The 17,036-nt window shown below is 38.5% G+C and overlaps 1 protein-coding gene across 1 annotated transcript in view; it reads right to left on the reverse strand.

The window, feature by feature from the left end:
- The window catches only part of XYLB (xylulokinase), an 87,273-nt gene that overhangs the window by 46,608 nt on the left and 23,629 nt on the right, over positions 1-17,036 (reverse strand). Inside the window, exons 14-15 of the mRNA XM_061996572.1 lie at positions 16,742-16,815; positions 15,161-15,257 (exon numbers count right to left, since the gene is read on the reverse strand). Coding sequence (XP_061852556.1) covers positions 15,161-15,257; positions 16,742-16,815 — 171 coding nt within the window. The remainder of the gene's footprint in view (positions 1-15,160; positions 15,258-16,741; positions 16,816-17,036) is intronic.

The raw sequence follows: 17,036 nt of genomic DNA on the forward strand, positions 1-17,036 counted from the left end.
TGAAAGAGCATTAAAATTTTCAGAAAACGTGGAAGGGAATAATAGAATTGTTTCTCAATACAGTATGGGACTTGGATGCACTAGTATCCACTAAGGATCTGGAAATGTCCTTTTGATCTCTCAGTTACAAAACAATTTTAAACACAGTGGGAAGGAAACAGTTATTCCCATCCTGTTTTATAGCTGAAGCATGAATCCAGACCTGAGGTGTCAACTTACCCTCAAGAATCTTTTGTTGCAGTTTAATTTACTTTTCCTCCTGGTGTCACCTTACTGTTTAATATTGAAAGTTATTGACAAAGGAAATAATGATTCATAAAAGTGAGATTTTGCTCTAATGTATCCATGTGAAGACAAATGAGCCTGTCCATTACATGATTCTTCCTCTTGCTCACATTTCATTGCAACCCTGACAGCATTTCAAAGGGGGTGAATGAGTCCTGCACAGATCTTGCAGCAAGTTTCTCAGCCATGGGCCAACAAAGAAATTTTATTTCAAGTAAAAGCTTCATCCACAGCACAGTAAGAATTCTCCTTGGAGTAAAAAAAGGGTATGACCACTTACAGATTGAAGCTGAGCTGTCTCTTTATCTTTATCTATCTTGTTTCCTATTCCTGTAGCACATTCTGCTCCACAGGTACATATTTGCTGTGGCTTAACCCTAATTAAGATTTATATTCTAATCCTGCAATACTTACCCTCACTATTCATAGAACCATAGAATTATTTGTTTGAAAAAGACCTTTAAGTTCATCAAGCCAAATCACTCACCCCACACTGCCAAGCCCACCACTAAACCATATCCCTCAGCATCTCATCTACAAGTCTTTTAAATGTCTCCAAAGATAAACAATTGTACTTCCACTGGCACTGGGCTTGATTGCCTGGACTGGTTCACAGCCTGTAAATCACTTTAGCCACCTGAAACCAGTCTATTTTGCAGGAGGAAGTGATATAAGTTCCTATTGTGAAGCATGATCAAACCTTAAAGCTTAATACCAACCCAACTTTTCTCCATGCCAGTGCTACCAGAACTTCTCCATAAATTATTCCCATTTGACTGGTCTGTATTGAAAACAGCCTATTGTTTGTTCTTCCTGGATGCAGAGATCCTCATTCTTTGCAAACTGCTCTAGTGCCACACCATTCCATTAAGCAAGTACAAGATTATGCCATTGCAACATGGTGCTAGACAGCCAGAGGATCCTTCTGGAAGTTTAGTTATCCTCTGATCACACTGTGGCAAAAAGACCCATAAGTTTGGAAGAAGCACCTGAAAAATATCTATGTAAAAGCATTTTCAAATTCTTCCAAAAGATAAGCCCAAGCAATGACAGCCTCAAAAACACAAGACGTGTCCTGCAAGTTACATCTCTGTTTGCAACCCAGAAACTCCTCATGTATGAGCTACTGCTGCAAAGAGGCACTAGATAATTGGCATCACCCTCACCAACAAACCCAGTCTAACACACAGGAGGTTTTTGAGATAGAACGGTCTCATTTTCAGTCCAGGCACAGAATGAGTATTCTGATGTCCATAGGAAGGGAGTAGCACAAACAGACTACACTGACACACAAAAGTGTTTCAGGGGGACATTCCAAGGATTTATGCAATGATGGGCATGGGAGGAAAGCATTATGAAAGGGAAGCATTCTTCTAACTGTATGGTAGATGTTACTGAGCAATCAAATGCACGAAACTAAGCAACATGGCATATACCTTGAAGTCCTCATCACGATGCAGAAAAGAGGGTTTTTTCATTCATTCCACTAATAAGACATTACAGACTCTTTCAGTGCTTTCACAGAACTCTTTTGAATTACTTTGGATGCAGGTTGATCCAGAACTCAGAGAAACTGAAAGAGGAGGAGGAGAGATTGAGAGTAGGGTAAAAGGACAGGTTTCCAGTATTGGGAGTAGAATGGGCTGAAGTTTCTTCAGGCACAGGGTGATAAGTCTGATGCCCATGTTCACTGCTTGATGTCTTGTCCTAACTCTGCCACACGTTCTCCCCATAGACAAAGACATCGCAAACAACCCCAGCATTGGAACTCCATCTCCCAAAGCCAGTGAGCACTTTAGACACAGTAGCTATGTCCACCATATTAGGGTATAACAGAACAGTAACTACTAGTATTTAAAGCAAGCCTCCATCACATCAATTCCTACAGTTACCCTGCCAAGTAAAGGTTAACCATAGACTGAAGCTCAGTTTTACTCACACAGGTGATTAGGAAGCTACCAGTGCTGCTTACTTCATACACTGGGAGAAAAAAAAAAGGAACGTATATTCAGTGAAGCCAGAGCAACTGCTTTAAACATCAGCTGCCCCCACTGCTCTGTCAGCATCCCGCTTGCAGACATTCCTCACTGAAGTCCAACAGTGTCTTCCAGAAGGCTGTAAAACAGTGATGAGGTCTCATGTTTTCTCTCTACACCCTGCTGTAAATGTAATGCAGCCAGAGCAGAAGCAGCTCATCCACTTGTGTTGGACACATGCCTTGACATCACTAGAATAAATTGAAGTGAGGAGCATGCTGAGCTGAAAGACTTTTATACTGCTGTACTGGCAAGCTAACAACGCTTCTGCATGAGGGCTCAACAGGTCAGGCAAGTTCCTCCACACTGTAATAACACAATTCCTCTTGCAGCAAAACCAGGAGCTTTGGAAGACCCCAGAGAAGCCCTACCATCTTATCCACCAGTACCTTGGCTGTGCACGAAGCAGACAAGCCCAAAATGACATATACATTTTCCTCTTTCCTACCTAGATTTCAAATTATTTCAGTCAGTTTAAGATACAGAATTTTATAAAAATACAAACCAAAGGATAAAGAACAACTTGGAATAATCCAGTTCTAATACTTGATGACATGCTTCATTTATTTTGGGTGTTTTAATCATATAGGGAGATATATGATATGAAACTAGTATTTTCCTCACTAGCTACTAGTATCTAAAGCTAGCATAGCAGAAGCCACTGAATGTTTATTCAGGTGAACTCATGTATGTAATGTAGTTGCCTTTAGCAACTCTCCCTTGTTCCTAGGCCTCCTCTGACTATGCTACCTGAAGTTTATATTTACATTTCTCTGATAATCACATCTGGGCAGGGTTTTAAAACGTTAAACTTCTAGTGCTAAAAGCCCAAACTAAGAGGCAAAAGCAGCAAAAGGCTTATTGTAATACTGATATTTTCCAAGTTCTTATCGAGCAAAGCATTTAATCTAATGCATTACACTTAATGAAGAGTCAGGAACTTGTACTGCAAATAACAGATCAGATATAATTGGAATTTGCTCCACACCACTAGCCTTCATATATCAATAAAAACAATAACCACATTGGATTTTGGGCTCACTTCATTTGCATTTCTTAATTTAGTGTTTAACTAATTTAACAATAGCAATGATTTAATTTAAATTAAAATCTAAGGAAAATAAAACATTTTTTAAAAGCCATTAAAGATTTCATTATGTTCCATCTAAATTAATATTAGCTTTCTTAATATTTTCAGTGAATGATTTTTTTCTCTCACCACTGAAACAAACATGAAGTTTCCTATGTGCACTCAAGCTTCAGACAAAGCTTGTTAGATTTATTGGTATCATTTCAAGCAATTAATTAATATATATTAGAGTTATTTAGAAGAAAGGCACAAAAAATAGCAGGAAAAATGGATGAAGCCGTTTTTAAAACACTGCATTCAACTTAGAAAATTATTCTTTGAGTTTTTATGTGGAGCTCTTAAGCATACATTATCCATTAGATCATTTTTCCCATACATTTGTGATATTGCTCCTAGGAAGCAGACATACGAGTTACCCAAGTTTTACAAGACATCTTTTGCATCTCCACATGTAGCAGTCACTTGCACATGAGTAACAACTCAGAGAAAATAATTTATTTCAAAAATCATAGAATCATAGAATGGTAGGGTTTGGAAGGGGCCTTTAGAGATCCTGCAGAAGCAGGTTCACCTAGATCAGGTCGCACAGGAACATGTCCAGGTGGGTTTTGAAGACCTCCAAGGAAGGAGACTCCACACCTTCCCTGGGCAGCCTGTGCCAGGGCTCCCTCACCCTCACAGTGAAATAGGTTTTTCTTGTATTTAAACGGAACTTTTTGTGTTCCAGAAATATCTCAGTTACAGTAACCAAAAGATTTCTGTAAATCTCCAGTCTTGCCTCACATCCTCTAAGTGATATAAAAAGCCATTTATATGATATAGGCATTATTATATAGAGGGGAAATGTGTGTGTGTGTGTATAAATACAAACTTAAATACAAAAATCTTCTTTTTAACCAGTAGAATACAACACATCCTACCTCAGCCCTCAACATATTGTTGCTTTTGTGTCTCCTGAGACGTGCAGCTGATTTTGAGGTGTTGGACATCAGGATGCAAGGAGATAGATGCAAGAAGTCAAACTGAGGCCTCTCTAAAGTGGAACTGATCACTCTCAGTTTAGCACTTTGGTTAAAAGTGTAAAACAGTTAGATTGTCAGGCCTCTAAGGAACTCTCCAGCTCATTTGGAAGCTTGTAACAAGGCTTGGAAATTAGGGATCTAGTCCTTCACTCTCCTGGTTCACATGATTAACCATGCAAATGGCAGCACTGAAATCCACAGGAATGCCCTCCCGGTGACTAAGCTTGTAAGTAACAGCCTAGATAACTTCTCAAATTTGCACTGACCTGCATCACAACTCATAGCAGCTACTGTATTTGAAGGAATTTAATACTTTCAGTAAGGAATAAAAAAGGAACTAAAACACATTAATAAACAAGGAACCACAAAGTCCTAAGTACTTGCAATTTAATTAGAAATGTAATCCCATCTTTTCAAACAGACACACCAGTGATTTTTTATTCTAATGTGTGACAGTTAAAAGCAATGATTCGCCTGCATTTCAGTGGGTACCAGGCTTTAATGCTCCCAGATAAAATTAGGTATGAAACACGAAGCTTGTAGCACAAGTGCTCACTTGCCGGTAAACTTAAGTCACTTAACTAGAAGTGCACTAATTTGAAGAGATCTCTCAAGCAGCTCTCTACTTCTACATTTGTATTACCATTATCATTAGAACTACTTAAAAATAACAAAAAGTTCATTTTTGTCCAGAACAAACATAGAGAAAAAAGATTAAGAGTGCTTTGAGTGAAGAGAGTGAATGAAAATATCCTTCAGAATCTCTCCAGCTCTTTGACCAGTGACCACCTTCATCTCAATGTTACTCACAGAGCTGCTAGTATGTTTGTGTTGTCCACTGAGAGGACTGAAACAATTTGCTGATTTGTAACAACGTTGAGTGCCCTCCAGCTTTCCATAATTACTTTTTGAGATGCATACATAAAAATTGCCACAAACAGATAAATATTGATATTTACCTGTTCAGTAATAGACACCAGCCATGAAGAAACTGAATGACCCAGTCCTGGAAACACAGAGGAGGCAGCCAAGAATATGCTGGATTTGAGCACCCAGAAGCCTGTCTTCAGCACACAGATACATATAGGGTCCAAAGCCCTCTACCAACAAAGCCCATATTTGAAATATAACAAAAGTGACCTTAACCTGTTGAAAACAATACATGCAAACACCCTGAAGGAAGCTGCTATTAAAGATGGAGTACATTGACTACATGTGCCCTTGTGGCCAAGGCATCAAGAAGAGTGTGGCCAGTAGGTCAAGGGAGGTTCCGTTCCCACTCTACCCTGCCCTGGTGAGGCCTCATCTGGAGTCCTGTGTCCAGTTCTGGGCTCCTCAGCTCAAGAGGGACAGAGAACTTTTGGAGAGAGTCCAGTGCAGGGCCACCAAGATGATCAGGGGTATGGAACATCTTTCATACAAGGAAAGGCTGCGGGAACTGGGGCTGTTTAGACTGGAGAAGACTGAGGGGAGATCTTATTAACATTTACAAATATCTAAAAGGTGGGTGTCAGGAGGTTGGGACATCCCTCTTTTCTATAGTAGCTAGCAACAGGACAAGGGGTAATGGGATGAAGCTGGAACACAAAAAGTTCCATTTAGATATAAGAAAAAACTATTTCACTGTGAGGGTGACGGAGCAGTGGCAACAGGCTGCCCAGGGAGGGTGTGGAGTCTCCTTCCTTGGAGGTCTTCAAGACCTGCCTGGACATGTTGCTATGCGACCTGATATAGGTGAACGTGCTTCTGCAGGGGGGTTGGACCAGATGATCTCTAAAGGTCCCTTCCAGCCCTTACCATTCTAGGATTCTATGACTAGATTGGTAAGTACATTGAAACTTTGGGTGCCAACTTTAGGCTGAGGAAATTAAATGCACTTCCAAGTCAGTCCATTTGTTGTCTAAAGTAATACTGGTATTTGATAATACTTGTATAATCAACATACACTGTTTAGTATTGTTACTTTTGGCAATATTATTGCTTTGTCAAAAAAAAAAAAAAAAAAACAAAAAAAAAAACACCACCTCAATGTAATGCTTAGTGCTGCTGCAAAAGTGGAAATACAAAAGCTCACAGATTTCTGTTTTAGAAAGGTCCTGGCTTACTTCTGCAAACAGGGGCTAACAGAACTCTCATCCATCAGACTTTCTGAAAACAACAATTAGGCATTTCAGAAGAAACAGCTGATAGGCCTAACAAGAGGTGAAACAAACAGTTAAGCTACACTTTATATTTCAGATAAAAACTGACAAGTGCAGTTATCTGCAGTAGAAGTATCCTCTAAAGAATTATGTCACATTGAAACACTATCAGAAATAAAACCATCTAAGGCCCAAATCTCCTCCCCACTTTGCTTGTATGTATATACATACTTCTATTTTTAATTTCAAATTTCCATGTTTCAAAAAATTCTTGAAATTTCTTATTAAGCTTCAAATACTGTTAAATGGACGACAAATACTTTAAAACCAACAAAAGTGGTAGAGAAGTGGCCATTTTCAAACTCAGTCTCTACTTGAGTAGTAATTGATGTACAATGCTCAGTAGGCACTCCTGAATTTAGTTTTACTCTAAGTCTGTCTGATGCTTTAAGTGCAGTCAGAAAAAAGCAATTTTGGATGCAAGTAAAAATTTTTCTTTGTGTTCTTTCATTCATTCTTTAGAATTCCCAACTAGGAAAGGTATAGCACCGACATGCTGGAGGCCACTGCAAGAGAGTGTCAAGTTCAGCCTTTTGAACATCAAAGAGAAAAATTATATCACTGTCCAGAAGCTGGGATCAGGAATTTCATGTCACCTACGATATCATTAAGGGATTTAATTCTGGGGATGCTCTAATCACACTCTGCCACACATCCGATTTTTCTTCTTCAGGTCAGTCCTGTCACACTGATTCCAAATTCCATCTTCCAAGTGTAAAGCTAAAAAACTTCCATTCTTACATCAGAGAGGGAACTTTAGAAGTACATACTGTACTTGAACCTTATTTTTCATAAACTTTCAATCCTTTGCCACCTTATACACTTGGACTAAAATGACATTGTGAAAGCCAGGGGCTGAGACCTGTCATTATATGTGCATCATACACACCTTTGCTAGTGCAGAAGTTAGACACACCACATACAGGCTAAATAACATTATTGTTTGAAGGTGGTAAAAAAAATACTCTTCATGTGCATTCTTGACAACCACAGACCAGAAATGTGAAGGGGGAGAAAAAAAAAAGCTGCCCAATTTAATTATTTTATATCTGATGAGAATTAAAGTTTTACAAGTAAAATGCAAAATTACCCTTGTCCACAGGCAGGTTAACTTTTACTTGTTTTTTACCTAAACAAGAAAGGGGATGGGGCACTTGGTTATTTTTTTCCTGAGATAATCTGAGTAAACATTAAGCAGCTGTCCCTCTGAAAATTAAAGTCCAGATGGGACCAAAGCTTTAGATATTTAAAATTGTTTTAAAAAATTGGGCAATTCTTTTAAAGTAAGGCAAAAGATCCTTGCTTAATCTCATCAACCTGATCCAGGTTGACCTGCTTCTGCAGGGGGGTTGGACTAGATGATCTCTAAAGGTCCCTTCTAACCCCTGCCATTCTATGACAATCACAGCTTAAAAAAGACAAAGACAATCACAGCTTAAAAAAAAAAAATCACAGTATGTGCAAATAAATAGAGTGGGTAGGGCAAGAATGACTTATTTAGTAGAAACCCCATTAACACTGGAAAAACTCAAAGTGTGGGATGATGCAGCTGAAAGCATAGAGACACTTAATGCTCAAATTGATGCATGAGATATGTAAAAGAAGCTGAATAATCTTAAACCAGAAAAAAGGCAAGACAGCTGGAGGGACTAAGGAATCTTGAGAGAGTTGATTAGAGTTCGCTAACAGGACTGTCACATTTAAGTAACAAAATGAAAATATAGAAAGACACAGGAAGAAAGTTTTAAAATAATCAATATGTAACATTTCACTAAATGTCAGCCAAGGTAAATGTAGTATTTTACAAGAATAATCATCAAAACAGGGCACCATTACAGTGACACCAGCAGCCATTATTGGTATAAATGATTAACACAGAGCAATGTATATATAGTTGTGAATCAGATGAGCTTCGTAGCAATGGTATCTCTCACAGATTCCCACAACTCTGATCCTTTGAACTCAGTCTTCTGTAACATAAATGATCTCTTTGGACCAGAGTAACTGTATGAAAAAAGAATATCCTGCTCTTAAAACTGCCAGTGCTAAAGAATTCACCACAGTACTGTCAATTGCTGCACTGTTTGACTTCAGTTTCTATTACAAATTTGCACGTTGCTTGTCATTTGAGGTTTACCTACTTTCAACTGCCAGTTATTGAACCATGATGTTTCTGTCTGTAAGGCTCAAGAGTCCTATACTATCAAGTTTCCTTTCCCCAAGAAGGTACTTATAGACTGCAATCATGTCATTCCCTTGTTAATCTAATTGGATTTAAAACTGTTGATCAGTCTCAAAAAACAAGTGATAAAAGGAGATTTATTAGATAACCCAACTGATCTCCAAGTCCCCAGCTTCTAGAGATCCACAAAGCTCTTAACAAAACCAGCCATCTGAGAGCTCAACTACTTTTCTGAATACTGCTTGAACAGCACATCCACTGAAACATCCACAAACAATCTCTCCTAACGTCAGGGCACAGGAATTGAATCATTTACATACTTGGTTTTTTGCTGACCAAACATTAAAAGCGATTGTTCAAACAATGACAACATTTTATCATTGTGTCAGGAAAGAAAGACAGATAGTACCCCTTCCAATCTTTTTATTAACTCTTCAGATTTTCTGTCTTCACTGTGTTTCCTGTGTATGTATAACAACAACAAAACAAAATAAAAGCAAGACAATAGCCACTGCATGAAAAATTCTAGAGCACGTAAGCTGCTTCCTTATAGCACATTAGGTCATTTCCTTCAGAGACACTTTATCTCACTCATTTTAAAAATCAGTTAAGCTAATACTGCACTCTCCCAAGTAAAGTAATAACAAAAAGCACTCTTTTTTTGTAAAATACATGGTCAGGGTAGTAAGCTAACCAACCTTTCACTCCAGATAACTGGCATAAAACCAAGCCTTGCTTGAGTGTGCCTAGAAGGCTCTGCTACGTGATAAAAGTCTGATGCTCTGTGAAAAATAAGAGGGGATACAGTCAAGTTCTTGGCAAGGTATTGCCCATCTCACACTGGCACTCTTATCAGCCAGAAGTTTCATCAGAAAATACTAATATCCTCAGCAGCAGAATCGCTGGCTTATCTAGGAGGAAGATCCTGCCTTTGATGAATTTAAAAGTACTTCTTGAGCCAACACTTCTCTCTCAAAAATATAGGCTTAAGATCTAATTGCAAGGTATATTTATGGTCTGTTTGTACCACACACCAAGCAGTACACTCTCCTCCATCGCTATTCCTGTACGTTCCAGTGTGACCGTTACCACTATTCACTATTACTTTAAACAGAGGGCTTCAACCTCCCATCAAGGGCACTGTCCTCTAATTATTTTTAAACTGCTTTCCCTCACTTGCTCCTAACAAAGCCATCACCCTCACACTGCTGAAACACCATCAGCACTCTGAGCAGCTAGCAGCAAACAGCAAGAGACAAGCACGAAGCCAACACAATATTTTAGTATTGATTTCTCCAAGAAATTTAAATCCTGTAGGGCATAAACATCAATTTAATCTGTATGCAACTACAAAATGGCCTCACTCACAGTATTCCTCATTTCAACCAAAACATTGCTGCAACGGGAGTAGAAATGCACTCAGCAGAGAAGGCAAAAGAGAATGGAGGAACAAGTGCCCCAACACTCCTGATAAATCATAACAGTTTTGGAGACTACATTCACTGGAGACAGACAAGGAAAGCCACCAGTAGAAACCCTATCTCATAGCCTGACACAAAGCCATTACCAGATTGTCCAGAGCACCAGTGGCATGTAGCGAGAAAGCCACTTTGTCCACTCATGGTGTAACACCGTGAAGTGTCAGCCTTGCGCCTCTCCTTTGGGTTTCTGAGCCTTCACGTGGCAACATGAATAATGAAACACAGCTGCTCTGTGTTACACTATTTGATATTTCCTGGGCTTCCCTCACTCCATCAGGCTGCCTTTCCACAGACAGAGCCACACATCATTACTACCTTCAACCTCCTGAAAAAAGCATCAGAAGAAAACACTACCTGAAGAGGGGCACAAGCTGGAACACAAGAGATTCCAAAGAAACATAAGGAAAAATTTCTTCACTGTGAGGGTGATGGAGCACTGGAATAGGCTGCCCAGATGGGTTGTGGAGTCTTCTTCTCCGGAGACATTCAAAACCCATCTGGATGAGTTCCTGTGTGACCTACTCTAGGTGGTCCTGCTGTGGCAGGGAGGAGGTTAGACTGGATGATCTTTCAAGGTCACTTCCAACCCTTAAGATTCTGTGATTCTATGATAAAGGAAATTTGGCACATTGGAGCTTTTTCTTATGTAATCTTAAACTAAGTTCTTCAGAAAATAAATGTTCCCCCTGCAACCTCTGAAAAAGTCAGCACCCTCTGACATCTCCCCTTTTTGCTAGTACTGCTGTTTTGTTTAAGAATGCATCCTATTGTATATCCAATCAGAAAGCTGTGCTTTCACACATTTGAAACACTGCTAACATGTAGCACTTAAGAAAAACACATGGGCTCATTGCTACAACAGTGCTAGCCCAAAGGCTCATCTGCATCATCACAGCCAGTACTTCAGCACCAAGTACAGTCAGTGGAATTCAAGGCGTCAACAGTATTTGCAAGTGATGGATTTATGTGTGCGAGAAATTGTAAATTTCATAATAAACACAGACACAAGATTTTATGAACAAAGCTTGTGCTTGTAAAATGTGATACCTTCTATCCATCTCCCCCTGCTGATGACAGTTAGGTGGCAGAATCATATTCCTAAAGGTATAAACATGCCATGAACAGCACATCGGGCAAATAGAGTGCAATGAACTCACTAAGAGGTACAACAACGGGAAGGCAGGAAGCCCTTTCCAAAGCTAACAGCTTCGACACAGACCCCACCCCACATCATCAGCCTACCTACAAGGCAGGATTTATTAATTGCTGCTGCAGTCCCACAAAAGCTTATTTAACACAACTCTGGCATACATTGGACCAAGTATGCAGAGACTTAGTGCTCAGATTACCATTGACATGAAGGCTTCTACACTGCAGATCAGTATGTCATTTAAATTACTATTGTAGTCTATTGACTATATGTGTGTGATCAACATCAGAACTCCTGCCTGTGTGCTGTTTCTCTTTAATATGTGTAACATACACCTTGGCAATATTTACCCCACTTATCAGTAAGCAGAGGGGTAGATTTTGCTCCCAAGAACATCAGTCTTGTGTGTGTTCACCAGCTTCACTAGGTCCAAGCAAGGACTACTGCAACATTCTCCAGTCAGTGTGTATTTGAGGATGAACTTTAAGACTGCTTGGTCAGAAATAGAAGCAACTCTGAAGGGATCATCAAGATTATTAAAGTATGTACTGGCAGATCAGTCTGAACCACTGACAGCTTTATAGCTACTGTGATCATCTGTGTCACCAAGCTGCAGACGCTATAATTTCTCTATAAAGTTACCATGGTTTTGACTTCAGAGAGTCCCCAAACCATGTAGCAAACATGTCTGTATGACCAGCTTCTGAACTCCAGTTCAGAGTTGGCAAACAGAAAAAGGAAGTGACGAAACATGTGTTTATGATACAATCAAATTTCAGGGAAAAAAAAGGCAGACCAGCAAATCTTCACCTTATCTTCATGAATCTCTGAATCAGAGGATGTAAACAACAGGGACAGACCAAACTTCACTTGTTTGTTTCTAGATCACAACATTCCATCCACCCCTTTAGCACATAAGCAAAACAGGATACAGGGTGTTACTGAATGATTTCCCCTAAAATCTGATTGAGAAAGATTAGAGCAATTAGAACAGAGCAACACACACTTTTAAACCCCTTAAATCACAATTAATGTAAGGTTTAACTTTTCTCCTGATGACTGTGCCATTTTCAAAACAAGGCTGACACACACATCCCAACTTCAGAGAGAAAAATCATGAGACAGAATCCCCTGCCCTCTACTGGCACAAGAGCTACGTTGAAACCTGGGCATATGCTGGCAATTAAGTACAAACAGCACCTGAAAAGCTGTTTTAGGAGGTTTTTTAACTATTATTTGTAATTTATATAAGATCTATAATGTACTGGACACATCAAACTGGGAACAAAACCGCACTATAAAACCCTATTTCAGCATCATTGCAATTCTTCCTGCAGTGCTAGCTAGACTGAGGATTAAAAACACTGCTCCTAGCAAGATAATATATTCATTAACTGAAAGTAAATTCTACGAGATTATCCAATGTTTGTCATGTTCACAGTGGATAACCAAGAACTATAGATGTTAGCCCTTTATTTACTTATTTTTACAAAATTATCCTGCATGTATGCTGCTGCTTTTCACATTACAGTCATCCAAAGTTTGGCCCAAGAATAAAGAGGCAAGTTGATGACTTGCCAACACGATTTTTCAGCACCTTGGTGCCAGAGCTAGGGAAATTCTTAGCCAGGCTTCTGACTCATTTGCACCACTGAGGTGGCACCACACAAACCTCACGACACCACAGCAAAGCATTTGTTGTGGCTGACCATGTCACTTCCATTTCTCTTACAGATGAGTTCAATAGGTGTCATCATCAGCCAGATCTTGTCAGCTGTTATTACTGTATTCTACCACTGATGTAAAAAACAACAACAAAAGCCAAGATTTACACAGCTGTGATTATATTTCTGAATGTAAATCAGCTTGATTCCTGGAAAAAATCAAAGTAAATTCCCTATGTAGACAAGGCCTAAAAGGAACTGAATAAACACAAAGGTCCTGACTGTATATTTCATCCAAAAGATAGATAAGCTTTTAAATCACATTAAAAACAAAAAAAATACCAGTCTGAAAACCAGCAGCAATTAAACAAGAGAAGTCTGGCAATACCAGAGTGATTCCCACAATGCTCATCTATACCCTGAAACACATTCAGAACACATCCTGTTTTCAGAGCTGTCACGCAACAAATGGAGATGTAAGCCTGCCATCACTACACAAATAACAGAATATGACATTTAAATAATACCACCAAGGAAAAGTAGGATATGCATACAGCCTATATAACATACAACAGTTCTTTTTTAAAGCAACTGTTAGTTACCAAATAGCTAAAGGACCTTTGGGATGCAACAAAACAAAAGCATACAAGGTTCCAAGGAAACTACAGGAACACAATGTAATCACACCCATCTCCTTTTTCTGTAGGCATCTACAGCATTTAGAGAAAAAAGGGCAACAAATGTTTTACAGCTTATTATGCCAGATCCTAAAACCTGTTATACTTTTGGATTTACAGATAATTTCTACCCATTTGTTTCTGTCACAGTTATCTGACATCTTAAATAGTTGTTCTCACACTCTGGTGTCTGTCTAACCTCTGACATTTACAGATTCCAAAAAGTATCCTCTTCAGCCATGAGCTTTCTAGGCTACATAAGCCAAGCTTTTTGGTGCAGTAGAATCTAAGAATGAAGGATAAACAGGTATTTTAAACATAATTTATATGAATCTCTGCCTGTCTCCATAAATAATCTCCCCAAATAAATAAAGTTTCAAGTATATAACAGGAAAAAATATATAATAGGAAAACCTTTACAACATAAATTTACGAGGTAGTGTTGCCAGCCTCTGTGACTTGTTCTAGTATCTCTATATTTTCTCAACTCTCAATTCCTGGAGTTCTCACTTAAAAATAATAATAATAAAAAAAAATCTATTCTTCATGATTATGGATAAAAGCCTGGAGGCTGGAATCAAGCAATGGCTTGTAAGGGAGAAGGTCATGACTGGCTTGTAAAAAAGGAGGTCAAGATGTACATAAAACTCTTACCACTTTAAAAAATAAAACATTGGTTAAAAATCCTCAAGATGAGTTAATTCAGTCTTTTTTTACATTCCACTGCCTCATACACTGACAGAAAATGTCTGTCAAACATCTTACCAGCTTGCCTGTATTCTTTTTATATAATTGCACAGCTAGTAACAATCTGATCCCACTCCTAAAAGTGAACTTTGTGAACTCTGTTGTTCCCAAGTGTTGCAAACTATTCACATCATAAATTCTAGGAAGCAGGATCTCTTGCTTTCTAAATCACTAGACAGTGAAAGGGCTTCTACTTTATTAACAGAAAAATAAAGAGGTTAGTGAACAGCTTATGGCAGATCAAGGCATTGAACATAGATTTCAGATTTCTGAGTTATGGTCTTGTGCCTCAGGCAGAAGGCTGGTCTTCTTTTCACTTAACAAGCTATTAAAGCCCAGCCTCGTATTTAAAAATCGGCAATGCAGCTCAGTAACAATGAATCAGCAAGAATACTTGAAAAAGATGTTACCTGAAAGTTAAACCATTGGTCCTTCGAAAGTTAACATCTGAAAAAAAAAAACAACTTGCCCCCAACATGCCATCAAAAGTTTTTTCAAGAGGCTAATTTGGAATTCATACCAGGATTTGTCAGACAGGACAAGAATTACCTACATTACTGTTGGGACTCCTATCTTTGTGTGTATCTGTAGTGCCAGTAGTTCTGCAGCTTTTCATCATACTTACTGACTTTATATCCCAGCTTTTCGGCATGAATCCTCTTGGCCATGAACTGCCCTTCAATCAACGCTCGTATTTCCACCTCCTTTGGAAAGTCTGAAACCTGTATCGAAGAGGGAACACATGAAGTCAGAAAGCACTTTACACAGTATAAAAAGTCAAGCTGGAGACTGGTTAAAAACACAAGACAGATTTATAGTTGATGATCCTTGTCTTCATCCTGACGACTGCATTCAACTAGGCCTTGTTCTTCACTCATATACACAAGATAGACCTAAAGGCTCATGACAGAGAACACAACCCATAACCTCGATGCTGCTGGCAAATTCATCAAATTTGAAATCAATGCATGATGGGAAGAGGTCCTATCAAAAGCTGTAAACTCTTCTCTATGCATTTCCCAGCACCAAAGGCTGCTTAAAAATCAATAGCTCAGAAATACAAAACTGAAGCAAGTAGACAAAATTCAGATGCATTAAGAAATGTCACAAAAATGTAAACCTATTTCTGTCTGCACAAAAGTGAAACCATGTAATCTTTTTATTAACTTACTTAGTTTCTATATATGTCATTTTTCTGTCCTTTCATCAAACAGAATACAAGAAAGGCAACAGAAGGATGAAAATACTAAACTACAGATACAAAGAATCTTTCACAAAAAGCTGAGTTTTTCCAAGCACTACAATAAGTGCCTACAACTTGTGTAACAGGTAGAAGTGATAAAGCATTCATTGAACAGCAAACACTTAAGAGACTAGCGCTACACTGCAAAAACGAGGTAGCATCAATCTTTGTTCACCTCAGTGAGGCCTAATCAACAGGCAGTCATGACTGATCAGACATCTCTCCTTCTCTGGAGGTCTTCAAAACCTGCCTGGATGTGTTCCTGTGTGATCTGACCCAGGTAGACCTGCTTTGGCAGAGTAGTTGAACTAGATATATCTTGAGGTCCCTTCCAACCCCTAACATTCTGTGATTCTATGATTCCTGAGTTTCTGTACCATTCAGAAAGCCTGACATTCAAAAAAAATTCATTCATCAAAAGAAAATAAAAGATATAAAGAACTTTCCATAACATAATTTCTGTTTTAATTCCAACTGGACTTGAGTTTGTATTTACTTACATACCACTATGCAGAGCTTGTAGGTTACTCCAAGACATGCAGGACAGCACAGTGTGGTCTTTACATATACATTTAGAGTAAGATAAAAGACAAAATATTATAGCCCTAAGTTTCAACATGTCCTTATCTGTGTGTCTGAAACTTAGAAGATGGAGACTAAATCATGGAAGTGTACTAAGCTCTCAACAGGCTTAAAGTTAATCCTGTTTCGAAAACAGTGTTGGATTCAGTAATCCCCATTTTCCAGTAAAGGAAATGTTTCCTAAAAAAATACCTTGTAAGTTCTAGTTCAGACTTGGCACTGTAGAAGCTCCCAAGCTACAGACAAAATACTTCATTAGGAAAATCATCCCAGGGATTTGCATCAATGAATTAAAAAAAAAAAAAAAAAAAAAAAAAAAGATAAGGGCAAAGATTTCAAGTCTTGACAGTGGGTTCAAGATATTAACTAGATTATTACTACCTTTTGGTTGTCTCTGTTGAATCTGTGAATACCAACTGCTTCAGGAGTAATTTCCATCACATCGAAGTAGAAACCTGCACCAATGAATATTAAAGAGTGTCATGTTTGCTCCTAACCCAAAGTTGGAATCTTATTTCAGCACACAGTTAAAATGCTAATAAATGTTTATCACATATTTGGAAAGACATTTGAATCGCCAAATAGTCTGTTTCTTAAATAATTTGAGTCCTAATATTTATCTAATATCACTACTTTCAGTTTACAAGAATGTGGATCTTAAGCATTGTCTGGCTCT

Source organism: Colius striatus, chromosome 5 (assembly GCF_028858725.1).
Source record: "Colius striatus isolate bColStr4 chromosome 5, bColStr4.1.hap1, whole genome shotgun sequence".
Lineage (NCBI taxonomy): Eukaryota > Metazoa > Chordata > Aves > Coliiformes > Coliidae > Colius > Colius striatus.